Source organism: Passer montanus, unplaced genomic scaffold (genome assembly GCF_014805655.1).
Source record: "Passer montanus isolate IOZ18808 unplaced genomic scaffold, ASM1480565v1 scaffold113, whole genome shotgun sequence".
Taxonomy (NCBI): domain Eukaryota; kingdom Metazoa; phylum Chordata; class Aves; order Passeriformes; family Passeridae; genus Passer; species Passer montanus.
This window is the reverse complement of record NW_024357947.1, coordinates 21,743-38,045: the sequence shown is the minus strand read 5'-3', so window position 1 is coordinate 38,045 and position 16,303 is coordinate 21,743. Positions and strand designations below refer to the sequence as shown.

At 42.1% G+C, this 16,303-nt stretch overlaps 1 protein-coding gene across 1 annotated transcript in view; it reads right to left on the bottom strand.

The window, feature by feature from the left end:
• The window catches only part of VAT1L (vesicle amine transport 1 like), a 55,527-nt gene extending 48,225 nt beyond the window's left edge, over window positions 1–7,302 (bottom strand). Inside the window, exons 1-2 of the mRNA XM_039696624.1 lie at window positions 6,953–7,302; window positions 856–985 (exon numbers count right to left, since the gene is read on the bottom strand). Coding sequence (XP_039552558.1) covers window positions 856–985; window positions 6,953–7,182 — 360 coding nt within the window. The 5' untranslated portion in view covers window positions 7,183–7,302. The remainder of the gene's footprint in view (window positions 1–855; window positions 986–6,952) is intronic.
• Between the last annotated feature and the right edge of the window lie 9,001 nt (window positions 7,303–16,303).

Genomic DNA, 16,303 nt, shown 5'->3' with positions numbered 1-16,303 from the left:
ATAAAAATATTTATATCTTCTTAAGATCCAGCTATAGTAAGAATTCGGAATTAGGATTACCTTTTGACATGGCTGACTCTGCAAATAACTAAGATAGGATTGACTTGTGTTAACTCAGGATTTATTTCCACAATTTTCAACCTGCTTAGGCAATAAAATGAAAGTTTGCAGTGAATATAGATGTTTAATATCAATAACAGGATAGGAGGCAGGACAAGATGCTGCTTTTATGCCATAAGAGATACCAAAGAGTCCATAACTACTTATGACAACTTTACTATATACATCAAATATCTGTCATTTATCACAACCTGTCAGGTGAAATAGATATTTTTCCTGAGCAATCAGACTAAGTCCTATATCCAGAATCAGAATCTAATTTAATCTGCACCTCATTAATGCACACAGTTGTAAGAAGCAATGCTTACTGTAAACAGGGCTCTGTTAACTCGAGTTCAAAAGCTGGAACCAGAATCAGCAGCACCTGGGCTTTGAGTAAAAGAGCAGTGATGACAGGAAACAGGGCCAAGAAAGGAAACTTAACAAGTTAACTTAATTTCTTTCATTTTATTAAAGGACATCACTCATGCTTTCCAGTGCCTATTTAGCCATCAGGATGTGCACATGGCACAAGTGACTTTCAGGAAGGATTTGAAGGAGATGACAGTGGTGGATTCAGAAACTAATTCAAGAGGTCATTCTCACGCTTGGGAAGCAGCAAGGAAAAATTGACCTTTCAAATCTCAGCAGGGTGGTGAAGGCTGCTGTCACTGGCAGAGCAGAAGGGATTAGAAACTGGTGATTATTTATATGGGACTTATAACTATCACTTTGGAAAAAAAAAAAAAAAATTACCTCAAATCCTTTCACGCTGTCTCCAAGAGCTTCTACAATTCCAGAACATTCAAACCCAGGAACAAGCGGAGTCTTAGGAGGGTTGTCAATATTCCCCTGTCGCACCATCAAATCAATAAAGTTCAAACCACTGTAAAACACAGGAAAAATTAAAATCAAGACTATTACCACAGATCAAAGTAGAGGAGGAAAACTTGACCCGAACGAAGGCACAGCCAGAAAACTCCAGGACAGCATTAAAAAGCTGGGCTCTGCAGGGTCACTGGGAGCCAGCAGACATTCCCACTCTTGGGATGCTGAGCCTTGGGCAGAGGGTGCATGTGCCAGCACAGCAGAGCTGCCAGCAGCCCCAGACTGCTCAGCAGTCACACAGGGCATTGAGGAATTCAATGCAGTGAAACACTGTGATTGCTACAAATGCACTACTAGTGGGCATGTAAAGCCAGGTCAGTTTAAGAAGAAAACCCCAAGCCTCACACATTATAGTTATTTGGGGCTAGGAGCCCAATGATCTAACATGATCTAACTGTCCTAACCTTTGATGTGACCCCAGGAATGCATCTTGTATTTGTCTCAGGCAGGAGTCCAAACTCTGGCATGAACTTACTAAGTACCAGATAGGCTTTTGTTTTAAAACTGTTCCTTCCTGGATCATGACTGTACATTTTTTCAAAAGTTATTAAGGTCTTTGAAGTCCTCAGGTTAGATGCTCAGAAAAAAATACAGGTCTTTCCCTGCAGTCTCAGCTTTGCAAAAATCCTAAAGCACATTTGCGTTGTCTTTTGTACGCAATTTTATTAAGGAAAATTTTGTGGTTTTCTAGGCAGCCACAGGAAAAAATTAAAAAAGGAAAAAAAAAAGAAGAAGAATAAAGGCACCACTTATCTACTATGTGCATATATTGATTACTGGCCTTAATGCCATAGTTAAAACTTTAAAACTCTTCCAAAACACAGCCCTATTTTTATGGTTAGCCAAGGACACAGCCAGTCCTACTCACACATGATACCAGCAACTGCCTGGATACACCACATTACTGATGGGCACAAGGATTTATTAGATGCAGCCTTAGTCAGATACTAATCAAGACACAGACAGACTGAACAGACCCAACAAATTAACAGACAGAGCAGACACCAGCCCTAGCACAAGAACAGCATGGCATTCATGGGATGTAGGTCACTGGGGAGGGGGAAGGAAATCCCACCAAATGTAAGCACTCATAATTGTGGTGGAGGGCTTAGGAGCAACCCGAACCCACACCTTTCAAAATACTCATACACAAAGCTTATAATATCAACCATATGGAAGGTTAAGAGGGGCTTTCACACAGTTTAGCCGGCAAATTTGAAATTATTTTGGAGCGATCCAGTGGGCAAGACCACCTCCTACATCTTGACATGAAAGAGAAATTCCAAATAGCAAAATGCCTGCAAGGCAGCCATTGTTTCGAGAAGAGAAACAAACAAACAGGCAAAAATTCCAAAACAAACCACAAACCCAGAAACTCCACGGCACTGATGATGGCAATCACTGTCTGTGTACATTAATTTCAGCAATGGTCTTTTAAAAGCATCTTTCATCTTGTAAATGCAAGCATTTTACAAAAAGTTAACTTTCCCCTACATTCCTGCTAGAAAAGGCAGCTGGAGGCAGGACTGTGGTGAGGGAACCTGGGCAGGAACACACCCCATGGTGTCATAAATTGTAGGCAAGAAGGAGACAGGTGGATATGCAAAGGCCATTGCTCTTTGCTCATGACAATGATCACAAACAGATTCTCTCTCATGAAGTAAATTGTCAGACAGTTTTTGAGAAGGTACATGTTCAGTTCTGCATCTAATGACATAATACTGGCAGCTCAGTTCTGTCCTAGTTCCATTTCTTTTTCATCTGTATTTTCCCCAAAGGGGGACAAAGGGCAGCAAAATTATATTGGGAGTTCATCTCTATTACAATGAACTTACAAGACCTCACACTACATAAGGTAAACAATGATCAAGTCATGTGTTCTTATTGTTTTAATTTATTTTATTATTTTATTATTATTATTTTATTAATTTAACTAGTTGAACCATGGAGTGTTGACTAGGCTTTCTATTAATTTCTTGTCACTTTCATAGAGAGTTTCTTCTTCATTCACTTTCATCTCCTTTACTCTTACATGCTGTGGCATCCCTGCTTCTCTCATGCATGCCATTATTCCTATCCTTCTCCATTTTGAAGGAAGGACAGAAGTTTTATTTTACCTGAGAAATTTGAAGATCAGTAAATCTGAAAGCATGATTATGGTGTATTGGTCAACTCAGCATTAAAAAAGGATGTTTGTTTGTTTGGGGGGGTTTTTTGTGTTTTTTGGGGTTTTTTTTGTTTGGTTTTTTTTTTGTTTTTTTCTTTCTTTAGAATAACCAAGAGGGCCTAAAAATGGACGGCAAGTTTTGTAACTACACCCAAGACACTCAGCTCTTTCATTGGGATTCAATCAACAGCACACTCAGGAAAAGTTTGACTGCACAGAACATCACAAGAAAATATGTTTCATGAAGAGTGGTAGGTTTAGAGATTAAGCACAATTTATTTCTTGTACCGCTGCAAACCAGGATAGCCTGCTCTGGTGTGCAGCCAGAGAAAGTGACTGCTGAACTTTAAGTAAGGGCATATGCAGAGGGAGAAGTGTAAATGCAAAGCAATCCGGTGACAAACAGTACACAGCATTTTTTAAAATCCTAAATCAAGAGCTGGATGCAAATGAAAATAGGGAAGGATATGAATTATCCAGATCAATACATTGACATAGCAGGGATGTGACAGAGCAGGGATGTCTCTGTGATCTGCACAGACTGGATTAACTGTGCATTACTGGAGGCAGACTTTATCAAACATGGAATTATCCTTGAATCTGAATCTGACTTTCTCATTCTGCAATGCTCTACCTTAACACCAGGTCCTTTAACATTATTCTCTACACTTGTGGTTTAGTTTTGCTGCATTTTTATTTCCCTTTTCTTAAGTGTGGAAAGCAACAGTAAATTTGTTTCTCCTTGTTCCACACACTTGAGGATGCCCAATGCCTTCCATTTCAAAATCCCAAATCATGCAGAACACTCCATGACATGGTTTGGAGAGGTGCTGCTTTTGATCTTTCTTATTTCACTGTAAAAATCCACTAAAATTAATTACTGAAATTAATGAAAAGCCACAGATCAAACAAGAGGACCATCGAGTTTTGCATTCTTAAAATCCTTCCTCTTAACCACAGCCAGCAAACTGCCCAATCTTAAAAGAAAACCCACAAACAAAACAAAAAAACCCCCAACAAGAACAACCATGTCTATACATAAAGGAAAGGTTTAAAATTATCAGGTCTCATGCTTTTTATGCAGAAACCAACACCACAAGAACAGACTGCCTTTAGGAGCAACACTGATTCTCTTCCGCTGCTCTGTTACACTTAGGATTTCTTTTATCTGCTCCAGTTTTTTAAAGTGCCTTTATCTCACAGTCACAGAGTCAGAAGGGTCACTTCTGCTCATTCCTCATAATACACATGTACAGCAGTACAAGGAATAAATAATTTTAAGAGAAAAAAGAACAATAGAGGGAGGTAATCATAGGACACCATTGCTAATTCACACAACCCGTCTGAAATACGGCTTCTGTTCATTCCAGCTACTTGTGTCATCCTTTAAACACTCTGTATCCCAACGTTCTGCTGCCTGCAAATTACAATACAAACAAACACAGGAGTTTCAACTGCTTCATCATTATCAATCAAAAATTATTTCAGGAAATATGCAGGAGCTGTGACTCAGCTTGGACATCGATGGCTGTTCCATTTCTTAGTCATTGAATGAGCCTAACACATGACTCATCTCAGCTGACACATTTTCAATTGGATCACTGATATTCCAGACCTTCAAAAGAATTATTCATCTGGCTTAGTGCTAATAGCAGCATATCCTCCATCTCCTCCATTCCTAGTACCATACTACGAAGTGTATACATACAACTTAAGGGGTTTAAACATGTGATTCAATTAGTTTTATCCACAGGGAATTCAGAGACCACACAGAACTTGTTCTTCTACTCGTGTACACTATTTATCAAGCATGTGCATATCCTTCTTAAAATAAAGCTTATTTTCTTCCATCAATTTGTTGAGTCAAAATAATACTTATCTCTAGTGGAGGTCAACTACAAGACTGATTCAACAGAATTACATGTTTTGTAAGAAGTATTGATGACTGGAACAACCCATCTTGTGTGTGTTCAGCACTGCCCACATCAACATGTGCACGCTGCCCTGGGCAAACCCAACCCCTTTCTCACTCAATCTCCCAAGTCCATCATCATCCCAATCAATCCTCTGCATTTACAGGCTTGGGTCAAGAGGATCAGCAAATTGATTTTGCCTTGCCTGGAAGCACACTTTGGTGACCTGGTGACATTTCAGCCCTGTGGCCTTTTCCAGTCAGGAATGACAAGCAGATGCTCTCCAGCCTGCAGGCTCCTCCACAGGAAGGGAAGCTCCCAAAACACAGGGGGCATTGTGCAACCTGGCAGTCACCTGTGGAGCAGCTGAGCAGGTCTGCTGATGTCAAACAGCACGCTTGCAACTCACACAGCCCTGCAGACACTGCAGCCCTGGAGAGCAGCTGCAGCTGTGGCTGCACCATTCTATTTTACAGCCAAGTGCTCCTGTGCAGGTACTTTGCTATTTGTGATACATACACAGCTACTGGTTGGTTTCGTGAAAGTGGAATTCATACAGGTACTGGAAAATGTAAATCTCTGATGCATTTAGAGAACTATATCCATGTGTTAATAACATTTTTAGTTTTGCATGTTAACTTTTGTTAACCCAATGGCTGGGAAAAAAAACACTTGGGAAACAAGAACCATTAGCTCTATTCATTTAGCACAGAATTTCTTGCATTTTCCATTGTGGCTAGTAGAGAGAGAAAAAAAAAACAAAAACCCAATACCAAATGTGAATGCAAAAAATTCCAGCCCATTATTTACTGGTATTCATGCAGATTAATGGATATCACTATTTTTCATAGACAAGACCTTGGTAGAGGGAATACTCACAATGCTCTTATGAGTTATGAGCCCCATTAAGAACAGGATGGAAAGCATCTGAACAGGTCAAGACACTCAGCTACATTAACCTACCAGGATATTCCAAATCTGAAGAAGATCCACTGATATGTGATTCAAAACAAGCTCACACCCCCATACCAGTAACATTTTTAACAGAAGTTCCTTCTAAAGTAAACAACTTGGCCTTCACCTTGGAATTTATCTTCCAGAAGCACCATGTTTTCATATAGCAGAAAAGGACAACAGAAGATAAATCCTAGGCAAAATTAATTCAGTCTTTGGTAAACATCAAGTTGTGCAGTAAGATCCTAATGTGGCTTCTGCCACTCAAAAAAAAAAAAAAAAAAAAAAAATCCTATTTTCACGAAGGAACATGTGCACTAAGAACTAAGCAATCTAGGAAGAACAGTAAAAAAAAAAAAGGAAAGGAAAACAAACAGAAAAAGAAAAAAAAAAGCCATCTAGGAAAACTCGTTGCAGGTGGACACTTGTCACCTGGACACAGGGACTAACACTGGGAAATTATCCCGAGCTCCGGCCACGCTGCCACAGCAGCTCCGATGAAAAAGGATGCTGACTTAAGTAAGTGATTCCCAGGAGAAAAACAACAGCCAGTGTGTCAGAAGGGAGAAAGAGACAGGTGCTGAGCAACACGCACAATCTGGCATCCACATTTCTCACAGAAACCCAAACCCCGAACGCACTCGGCCAGGCTTTCCCTGGCTGGCAGCGCCAAGTACCGCCGTCAATCCTCTTCCCCCAGCACCCAGCCGAGCGCACCCGAGCCCCGCTGCCCGCCCTGACCGCGGAGCCCGGAGCCGGGGAAGGGACGGGGGAGCGGGGCTCCCCGGGGGAAGCCACAGGTGAGGGAAGTCGGCTCCGGAGCGGGGGCAGCGGGGCTCGCCCGGCGCGCCCGGAGCGCAGCGCTGCCCGGCCCCGCGGGTCCGCACCCGCCCGGCCCGGGGCAAGGGGAGGGCGAGGGGCGATACTGGACCAGGCTTTGACGCGGATCTTCAGCTCGCCCTCCTGCGGCTCCGGCATGGCTTTCTTGGACACGCGGAGCTTGTTGAGCCCCCCGAAGGCGGACAGCACCACGGCTCGCATCTCCTTGGCGTCCCCGGCGCGCAGGCTGCCGCCCGCGCCGCCCTCGGCCGCCTCCCTGCCGCCCTCCTTGTCGATCATCTGCTCCGTCTCCTCGGCTCGCTGCGCTCCCTCCTTGGCCATGGCGGGGCTGCGGCGGCTCCCGCGGTGCCGCCGTGCGAGGCCGGTGCCGCCGTGCGGAATGGCCGCGGAGCCGCCGGGGCCCGCCCGCCGCACTGCACCGGCTGCGCAGCGCCCTCCGCCCCGCGCCGCCCCCGCAGAGCCCCGCAGAGCCCCGGCAGGAATCGCGGAGCCGCGCCGCTTGAAAGCACCTCTGCGATCACACAGTTCACCCTTGTGACCCATCTCCACCTTGTCACCCAGAGCAAGGCGCTGGGAGCCACGTCCAGTCCTTAAACACCTCCAGGGATGGGGGCTCCGCTACCTCCCCGGTCAGTCCATTCCAATGTCTAATCACCTTTCTGTGAAGAAATGCTTCCCAATGTCCAGCCTCAACTTCCCCTCGTGCAGCTTTAGTAAGTCCTGTCACTTGTTACCTGGGAGAAGAGCCCGATCCCCAGATCCCCACCTGGCTCCACCCTCCTTACAGGTAGTTAAAGACAGGCATAAGATCACTCCTGACTGAGCCTCTTCTTCTCCAGGCTGAAGAGCCCTACTGTCACCCTAGGCCAGTGCAGAGCCTGAAGGCCGCTGAGCTGAGTCTGAGGCCAGGCTGTCTGGAGCAGCCACCCTCTGTGCCCCAGAGCTCATGGCATTGTGGATTAAATCTCCACTCAAGATGCCTGGGTCTTGATCCTCACCGAGGAGCCCAGTGTGCAGAGTCACACCTTCCCTGCTCCTTGTCCTGAAGCTCTTCTCGGGCCCAGCTCAGTGAGCACTCTCGGTGTCACAAGAACCATGCGGGCGGGCAGCTGCCTCAAGACTGGCACACACCTTTGCAGCAAGAAACACAAGCTTGAGACTCTGCTGTAGAGCACTTTTAAGCCTTTATACAACAGATCTTTACCTGGTGATCAGTGCTGGTGTTCGCTGGTTCCTGTGGGAAGCTAAATCCTTTAATATGAGCACAGGGTGTCCTGCAAGGCACCCAGCCAGCAGAGCTCCCTGGGGCTGTCCTGGTTTGAAGAGGCTTGGACAGGAGCCACTTATCTGTGTGTTAATGAGGGTCAGTGCCTGCAGCCTCCCCTGGGGCAGCTGGGCGTGGATTTGGGGAATCACTAGTTGTGGCTTCATGGATGTTGGTGGAGTGTCTGTTGAGTTCAGTATTGGATCCCTGCACCAATTTGTGGATGGCCCCATGGTTTGAGTAAATCAGCCTAAAATGACGCATGTATTTATGGAGTTCCAAAATTCATTGCAGCATGCTGTGTGTACGGTGAGTGGTCCTGAGGGTACCCTGTGGGTACAGTTCTTCCATCAAATCACCCCCACCTGCAGCAGCTGAGTCCTTAAGAAGCTTCAGGACCCCTCTGTCATCTGTTGGGGCTTATGACCCCCCTCTCTTTAGGCTGTGGAGTTGTAGTGGTCTGAGTTCATCAATACCCCTTAATTTCACAATGTGCTTTTCTTTCATCTCGGGTCATGTATTCAATGTTCAAGTATTTGAAGGAAGCCAAAAATGTTGGAAATATCTTAGCTATAACAGGTAATGGGATAAAAGCATTTTCATTAACAATAAAGTGAGATAGTGGAGGAATGGAGAGAATTTTCATATTCCTTTGAAATTTTGGAGGTTTTTTTCTCTGTAGTATGTGAAAACTTTTAGATAACATATTTTTAAAAGGCCATTTCTGAGAATTTGTCATCTCAGCCTGCCATAAATGAAGCAGTAAATAAATACATGTTAGGAGCAAAGGAGAAATAGTACTAGCCTCAGGGAAGCTTCACTACGACCATTACCTCAAGAAGTTCAAGCAGATTTTATCAAAACTGAAGTCTGATGCCTCAAACACCACTTATGTTGTCCTGAAGATATGTTTTGACAAAGACTCAGAACCAGCTCATTAACACCATCAAGAATTTTATGTGTGACATATTAAAGCAATGCCATTCACTTCCTTCCAAGTATCAGTATGTCAAAAGCTCCAGCTGTTTTAAAGACCAGGAACCTTTTTTCCTCCCTGGTAATACCATGAATATCCCCTCCCTGTTCCCTGCACTTGGCTAATTCAGTGCTGTAATGGGGAATACAAGGTTCTGTCACTTTAGATCTGGCCATTTGAATGCATGACCAGGCAGGCAGCAGCTGAATAAAGAATAACATGCACTTGTCTCCAAATGATTCACTCTGCTGGCATCTTGTTACAGCTCTAACTCAAATGAATGGCAAAGCAGAGAGTGACGGGGGAAAGTAAAGCAGGTAACATATTGCAACAAAGTGACATCCAGAATGATGAAGAGATTAGGGGATCGCTCACTCGCATCACTCCAGCAGTCCGCAGCAGCCAAAGAAGTGCATCTGGGCCTTCAAACTGCATTTGTTTTGCAATGGTTCTGATTAAGCCTCCCCATACTGATTTAAAGCTATCTCTATTACCCCTTGGTCCTGAACCAAAAGTAAATTATCCTAAATACCTTAACTGTACTGTCTGCAAGTCAAAATGTCGAAGGATGGCCATTTTGTAGAAACATGATGTGTGGTAGTACCAGTAATTGCACAGGTCAGTTGTGGCAACCGAAGTAAGGTATAGCAGATAGTTTGCATAATCATGATTCCATTAGTTTGATTTAATTCCTGAGCACTTCTTTAAGAATATTCGATGATGCAGTACAGAAGCACACACTGATGTAAAAGCAGGATTTATTCTGACAGTTGACTGTAAATTTAACTACCCAAGAAAGAGTCTGCAGGATGGCCATTCATATCACTTAAGCCTTCAGTAAAAGCATTCCAATGGTGGCTTTCCACTGGCTTCAGCAGCTGGTAGATTGGACTTGCAAAAGTGAAAATACAGAACTTGATTTGATGAATATAGACAAGCAGTGACAATATTAATGAACATTTGAGAACAAACTGAGCAGAAGGGAATTAAGAGTTCTTTCACCACCTCCTGTACCTGCTGGTCAAGTTGGGGATGTCTATTCTTTGAGAGAGTGATGTTTAAAATGCAGTGCAGAAAGGAAGGGAAATGGATCAGTGTACTTGTGGATAAATGCTGGCAGTCACAGTCAACACTTCCTCCCAATTCAGATCTTTTACTTTCAGAACATAAAGTTCCTTTGTTCAGCAAAGGAACCTATAGATGTTTGAGGGTTCAGGCCTGAATTTCATGGTGTGGAGCAGTCATTGAGGATAAATCTGACTAGAGGAAGTTAGAGGAAGAATTTGAAGTTGCTACTTCAAATTCTTCCTCTAACAGTGGAAGAGGAAGTGGAAGTGGAAACACAGTGGAAGGCTGATCAAAAACTGAAGTAGATGAGTTAAATGCAAGGTTTGATGCTGTGTGGAGCTGAAACCAAATCAAAGCAAACTAAAGCAAACCAAACAACTCTTGGACCACTGTACAAAAGAAATATCCCCCACTAGATACTCCTGACGTACTTGACACCACTTCATTTTGGAAGAACAATGAAGTTTGTGTTCAAGAAGGACTTGATGTCTTTGTATCAGTTTCCATCCTTAACAAGAACAACAAGACCTGAATAAGGACTAATCACTTTGCTCAAAGAAGTAACACATAAATGGCAAAAACAAATCCTCCGTTAGAATGCAATTTTTATCTCAGTAATTTTCTCTGGAGCATAAATCATGTTTTGTCTTTAGAATAAAGTATTATAAACATTTTTGTTAGGTTAAATTATTTATTTTTCTAGTAGTTATAAATTAAATTAGAAAATCATAGTGATGTATGTTCTGGCTGCTTTAATGCATTATCTAGGCAGTTTTTAATACATTGAGTTCCAAAACATTGGGTTTTTTACAGTCTATTGTCACTGAATTCTGTCTAGTGCCGAAAAGAAATCTGAAAGAAATGATGTTTTGAAAACATGTTCAGAACACCTATTTAAGCTGTTGTGATGCCCTATAGTCCACAACATGTCTTATTAATAGGAAAATTGGTTTAGTGTCTTTTCCCACCTGTATCCCTGTGTAGAATGTATTAACAAAGATATTTCCAAAGGAATCTCAAAGAGTACAGGATGCTAGATTTATTTGTTTGGGCTTTTTAAAAACGAGAGACCTCCATTTCCTAAGGTTGATTTACATTAAGATAATTGTATTATTTTATTTTATCTTAGCCAGGGGCTTTCTCTTGCTGGTGAAGCTCTGTATGAATCATAGCAGCAATGAAGCAATTCTCTGATCATAGGCACTAAAAAGAACTGTACAGTTCCCTTCAGCAGATGCAGTTTAGAGCTCCTTGGCATCATCAGAAGTAATGAAAATGTGTTGCATTTTAAACCAAAGAGGAAAAGAAATGAAAGCACTCAGAGGACTTGGCAAAGCCAATATATGATTTATCCTGTTGGCTGCTCAGTTATTGTAGCCCTTTGCTACTTTACCATTTGTCTTGTTCAGAGATTGTGCTCAGATAATTCAGTGATGAGTACAACAGAAATTAAATAAATCATAGCTGTTGATAAAATAATACAACTTAGGAAAATTTAAATAGATTGAGAAGTATTTACATCATGGTGATGACAGTTATCACATAGAGACCAAAATAAACCCTTTTATCAAAACTTCATTTATATCCTTGCTCCTCAAGCCCTACTATCCATTTATTTAGCTGATGTAGTATAATGTAAAAATACTGTTCAATATCTTGTACTGTTTCGACATTCCAACACTTCTGTTGTGTTTTCTAAAAGCTCTGCATATTTTTTATTTTGAAAAAAGTACACATTATTTTGGTAGTAACATTGAAGTTCTGTGTTTTCTTTTGGTACTCAACTGAGGAAATATAGAAAAAAAAAGACAGAAAAAATTGCAGAGGTGGATAGTAGATCACAAGGAGCAAAGTTACAGGAGATGAGTACATTACTACTGCCCTGCTTAAGAGCATCTCTCATAAAAAGCAGACTGGCTACACTTCCTAGCTCCATAATTTCAACTCTCCATGACTTGTTTCCTGCTTTGTAAAGCTGAGTTTAGCCACTTTTAATATGAATAAAAACTAGTAATACACACTTACAGTTCTCTTGTATTACTGCAACAGCACTAGGTACCCTTAGAAATTTTTAGGGTATTGCAATGCCATCCCTGAATTTAAACAGATTCAAGATATTATTTGTAGCTTATTCTTTTAGGTAATTTGTAGCAAAAGTAAAAAATGATTGCACGTGTTGAATGTCACTTTGTAAGTAGAATGGTCAGTAACTGGGCAGTTATGTGTATGGGATGCACATGATGATTTATGTACTTCATTCTGCTTTATTCTGTGTGACTCCAGGCTTTGAGAAAGAGTAATCCCACTTGGCATTTTGACTCAATTTGGTCTCAGTAATTATGGATCCAGAGTAACTTGTTAGAAGCTTGTGAAAAAAAGGTCTCTGAAGTTTACAGCAGAGATGAAGTGTACAGAAGAATGAGAATTCAATGAATAATTCAATGAATACTAAGTTTGAAAAGCACACCCAGTTATCCTACTGGCTATGTTCAATTGTTATCCACTGTTACAGTACAGGGCCCAAGATCACCAGGAACATTGTGAATGTCATCTTCAGACTATTAGCACATTTTATTTTAGATCAAAGTCACTTTCTACAAATTACCAAGCTGTTTTGCCTTTTTGAGGCTCCTGGTTTTTTCGTGTTCAGTATTTACATGTATAATACAGGTGGCTCCTGAATCTGCTCAAGGAAACCAAAGAGAGCTTTTAGGTTTTGTAAGCTGAGGTCTGTTTTGCCTCTTTCTGAAGCTGCAGTCCAAGAGTAGTGACAGAAAGGTTGCTGCTCTGGGAACAGGAATGCTTCTAGCTTGAATTTAATCCTGAAGGCATTGTACCAATTTAAAGCTCTTGCAAGAGCTCTGACACTGCACAGAATTTCCACAGGCATTACAACACAAAGAACTCTCTTTCCCCTACAAGCTCTTGATGCAGCTTTCTGTACCACCCTGGTTATGCCCTCTGTGATAGACCTTTTGCAGAAAGGACAAGGATACTCTTTAGCATAACTGTGTTTTCTATGGAGTGTTTTATCATGGTCTATTAATATTTTCTTTTCCTCAGTTCCATAGCTACTTACTGCTTTCCAACTCATTGATTTTAATAAACCAACCGAGCATGCTGCTGTATTCTCTTCTACTCTCCCTGTATTTTTTCTACTATCCTTATGGAGGAAAAAAAATACCCATAAAACCAAATATAAACACCAGCTTATTAGGAGATTGGTTTCCTCTGAGCACTCTTAAGATGCTAATGGAACTGTTCATTACATAGCTTCTAGATTGCATCTCACTTGGGCTGGTCAAAACAGGGATTTTCACTGAATAAATGCGTTTGAGCTTGCAGGCAAGGTTCAGAACCTGCATTCTGTTTTACTGCAATGGAGTTATTTTTCTTCACAGAGGCTGGTGTGATGCCATGTTTTGGATTTACAACCTTAACGATGCTGATACCACACCAGTGTTTTTGTTATTGCTGAGCAGTGTTTACACAGTGCCAAGGTCTTTTCTGCTTCTCCCACCACCCCAGCAGCAAGGAGGTGCACAGGAAGCTGGGAGAGGACACAGCTGGGACACCCCACCAGATGGAAGGTGAATCCTATTCCACATGGCCTCTTGCTGAGCAAGCACTGCTGGGAGAAAGAAGGAAGAAAGGGGGAGTTATATTTGGAGTTATGGCTGAGGCCCTACTTTCCTGGAAATGGCCAAACATCTGCCCACCTAGGAAGCAGAGAATAAATTCATTATTTTGCTTTGCTTGCGCATAAAGCTTTGCTTCACTTACGAATCTGTCTTTATCTGAACCCACGAGTTTTGTCAGTGTTGTTCTTCTGACTCTCTGCCCCACCCCACTGCAGAGGAGAGATGAGAAAGTGCGTGGAGTTTACCTGCTTGTTAGAGTTAACCCACAGCAAAACCAAAACCACATCTCTCTTTTTATACTGATTTTAATAAGTAAACTCATAAATTAGGAAATGGGCCTGAAAAATCTTAATGTCATGTTCACCTAGAGAAGTAGTTCCTTATTTTATAGTTAAGCATACTAGTGAAGTTCTTTGGGTGAGCTTGTACTATTGATAATGGCACAGTATGAAATATTTATAATAACACTAGGATAAGTGTTGCAGTTTTATAACTTTAGGAAAGCTGAGAGAATTAAGATTATTCAGTCTGGAGAAGAGAAGCTTCAGGGCTACCCAAGTGGATCTTACCAGTACCTGAAGGAGCTTCAACAAAGATGGAGAGAGACTGTTTGTGAGAGCCTGGAGTGACAAGACAAGGGGGAATGGCTTCAAACTGACAGAGAGTAGATTTAGAATTCATATTAGGAATAAATCCTTTACTGAGGCCCTGGCACAGGTTGCCCAGAGAAGCTGTGGCTGCCCCACCCTGGAAGTTTCCAAGGTCAGGTTGGACGGGGCTTGGAGTGCCTTGGGATAGTGGGAGATGTCTCTGCCCATGGCAGGAGGTTGGAATGAGGTAACCTTCAAAGCCCCTTCCAACCCAAACATTCTATGATTCTGTGATTCTATGTACTTATTCCATCTCTAGCTGTAGTTCACCGTACTGGAAGATAATGAAAAAAAAAGGCACTGTAGTCTGAAATTGGACCATTTGCTGACAGCAGTGTAACTACACGAGAGGACTGACTGTGCCATTCTCTCACCCCAGTGTGGGCTCGCTGCCCAGTGCACGCTGCCAATTCACACACCAAGGCACAAGGCAAGGTATTTCTACTTTCTGCTCTAGTTTGTGCAAAGCAGGGAGCTGGAGTGTAAGCCACAAGAGGCTGGCTCTCTGACCATCAAAACTTCACGCCATTTTAGTAAACAAAGGTATCGGCATTCACTGGCTAAAAGCTACCTGGTTCTCTTATTACCTGGTATTCTGCCTTTGATTGGTTAAATGATTCTTTGGCTTCCCATGCTAATCAGTCCCATGCTCAGTCTTTCTCTTTTCAGACAGTGGGTTTCTTGGGCTGTGAGCTAGTGGCTGCAATACTCCCCTGGCTGAACTGCCTTCTACCCAGTTGGAGATGATTTTGTCATGGTTGCTGAGTTGACTTTGTTAGTTTCCTCCTTATCTTGGGAGTTCTGCAAAGTGTCCTTGTGGCCTGTAAATTCTGCATTCTCTGTGCCTGCTATCAGAATCACATCCTTCTTCCCAAGCTTTGCTAACCTCCCCCAGCTCTGAGATCATTGAAGCCTGTCAAGCCCTAGACTTAACAAAGCAATTCTACCAAAAAGTAATTTATGTTTCTAACACCTGGACATAATTTAGGGACTTTGAAGAAGAATTAGAATAATTTTGGATGTGCTTTTCAACATTAATCAGCTAAATGTTAGATAAAGGTGATTTCTGGAGACAAAATTAATGTAAAAGCTGCATAGCAAACCTTTCAGGCTGCAACCAAGAAAAATGATTCTTCAGTGCTCCAATCTTTTGAGAAATCAGGTCTGGTCAAATAAACTCCAGGGTTTGCCAGTGTGTTTGGAAATTCTGAGGGGAAAAGGTCAGGAGATGAGAGCCCGTAGAGCATTCTCAGACTTCTTTCATTGTGGCAAACAAATCTTGTTGTATAGGGGCAGCATTCTTATTCGTCTCCCTCTAGAAATTGTGCAGATTGATTAGAATATTGCTAAGTTGTCATGAACAAGTGATCAGTGAAGGTATTTAAAGATGAATGACAGAACTTGGCCACATAAGACTTTGAAGTCCCAGTTAAGGGGTGAAAATGAGGTCTGCTTACTGCCACAATGTCCTGACACTGCCTGATTGTGATCTTTGTGTGTTTCAAGAGTTTCTGTCTTTTTGAGACACTAGCTTTAAAGTCATTTAAAGTCCTCATGAAATGAGGACTCTGTGGGAGTTTAGATTACACCTGCTATCCCCCTGTATGACATAACACACTTGGGTACCAATGTAAACTATCATTTGCTTGATATTTTTTATCCAGTGTAAGAAAACCTGCAAGAAAACTTGGGCACTCTGGATAAATCTTTTTTTTCTTTCAGGGTAAAATGGAAGGGCCACAACTACTTCCTGAGCATGTATTTTGATTTCCCCTTACTTTGAGGTAATTAAAAAGTATAGCTATATCTAAAGTCTAGCTGGTCAATTTATCAGATTATTTAA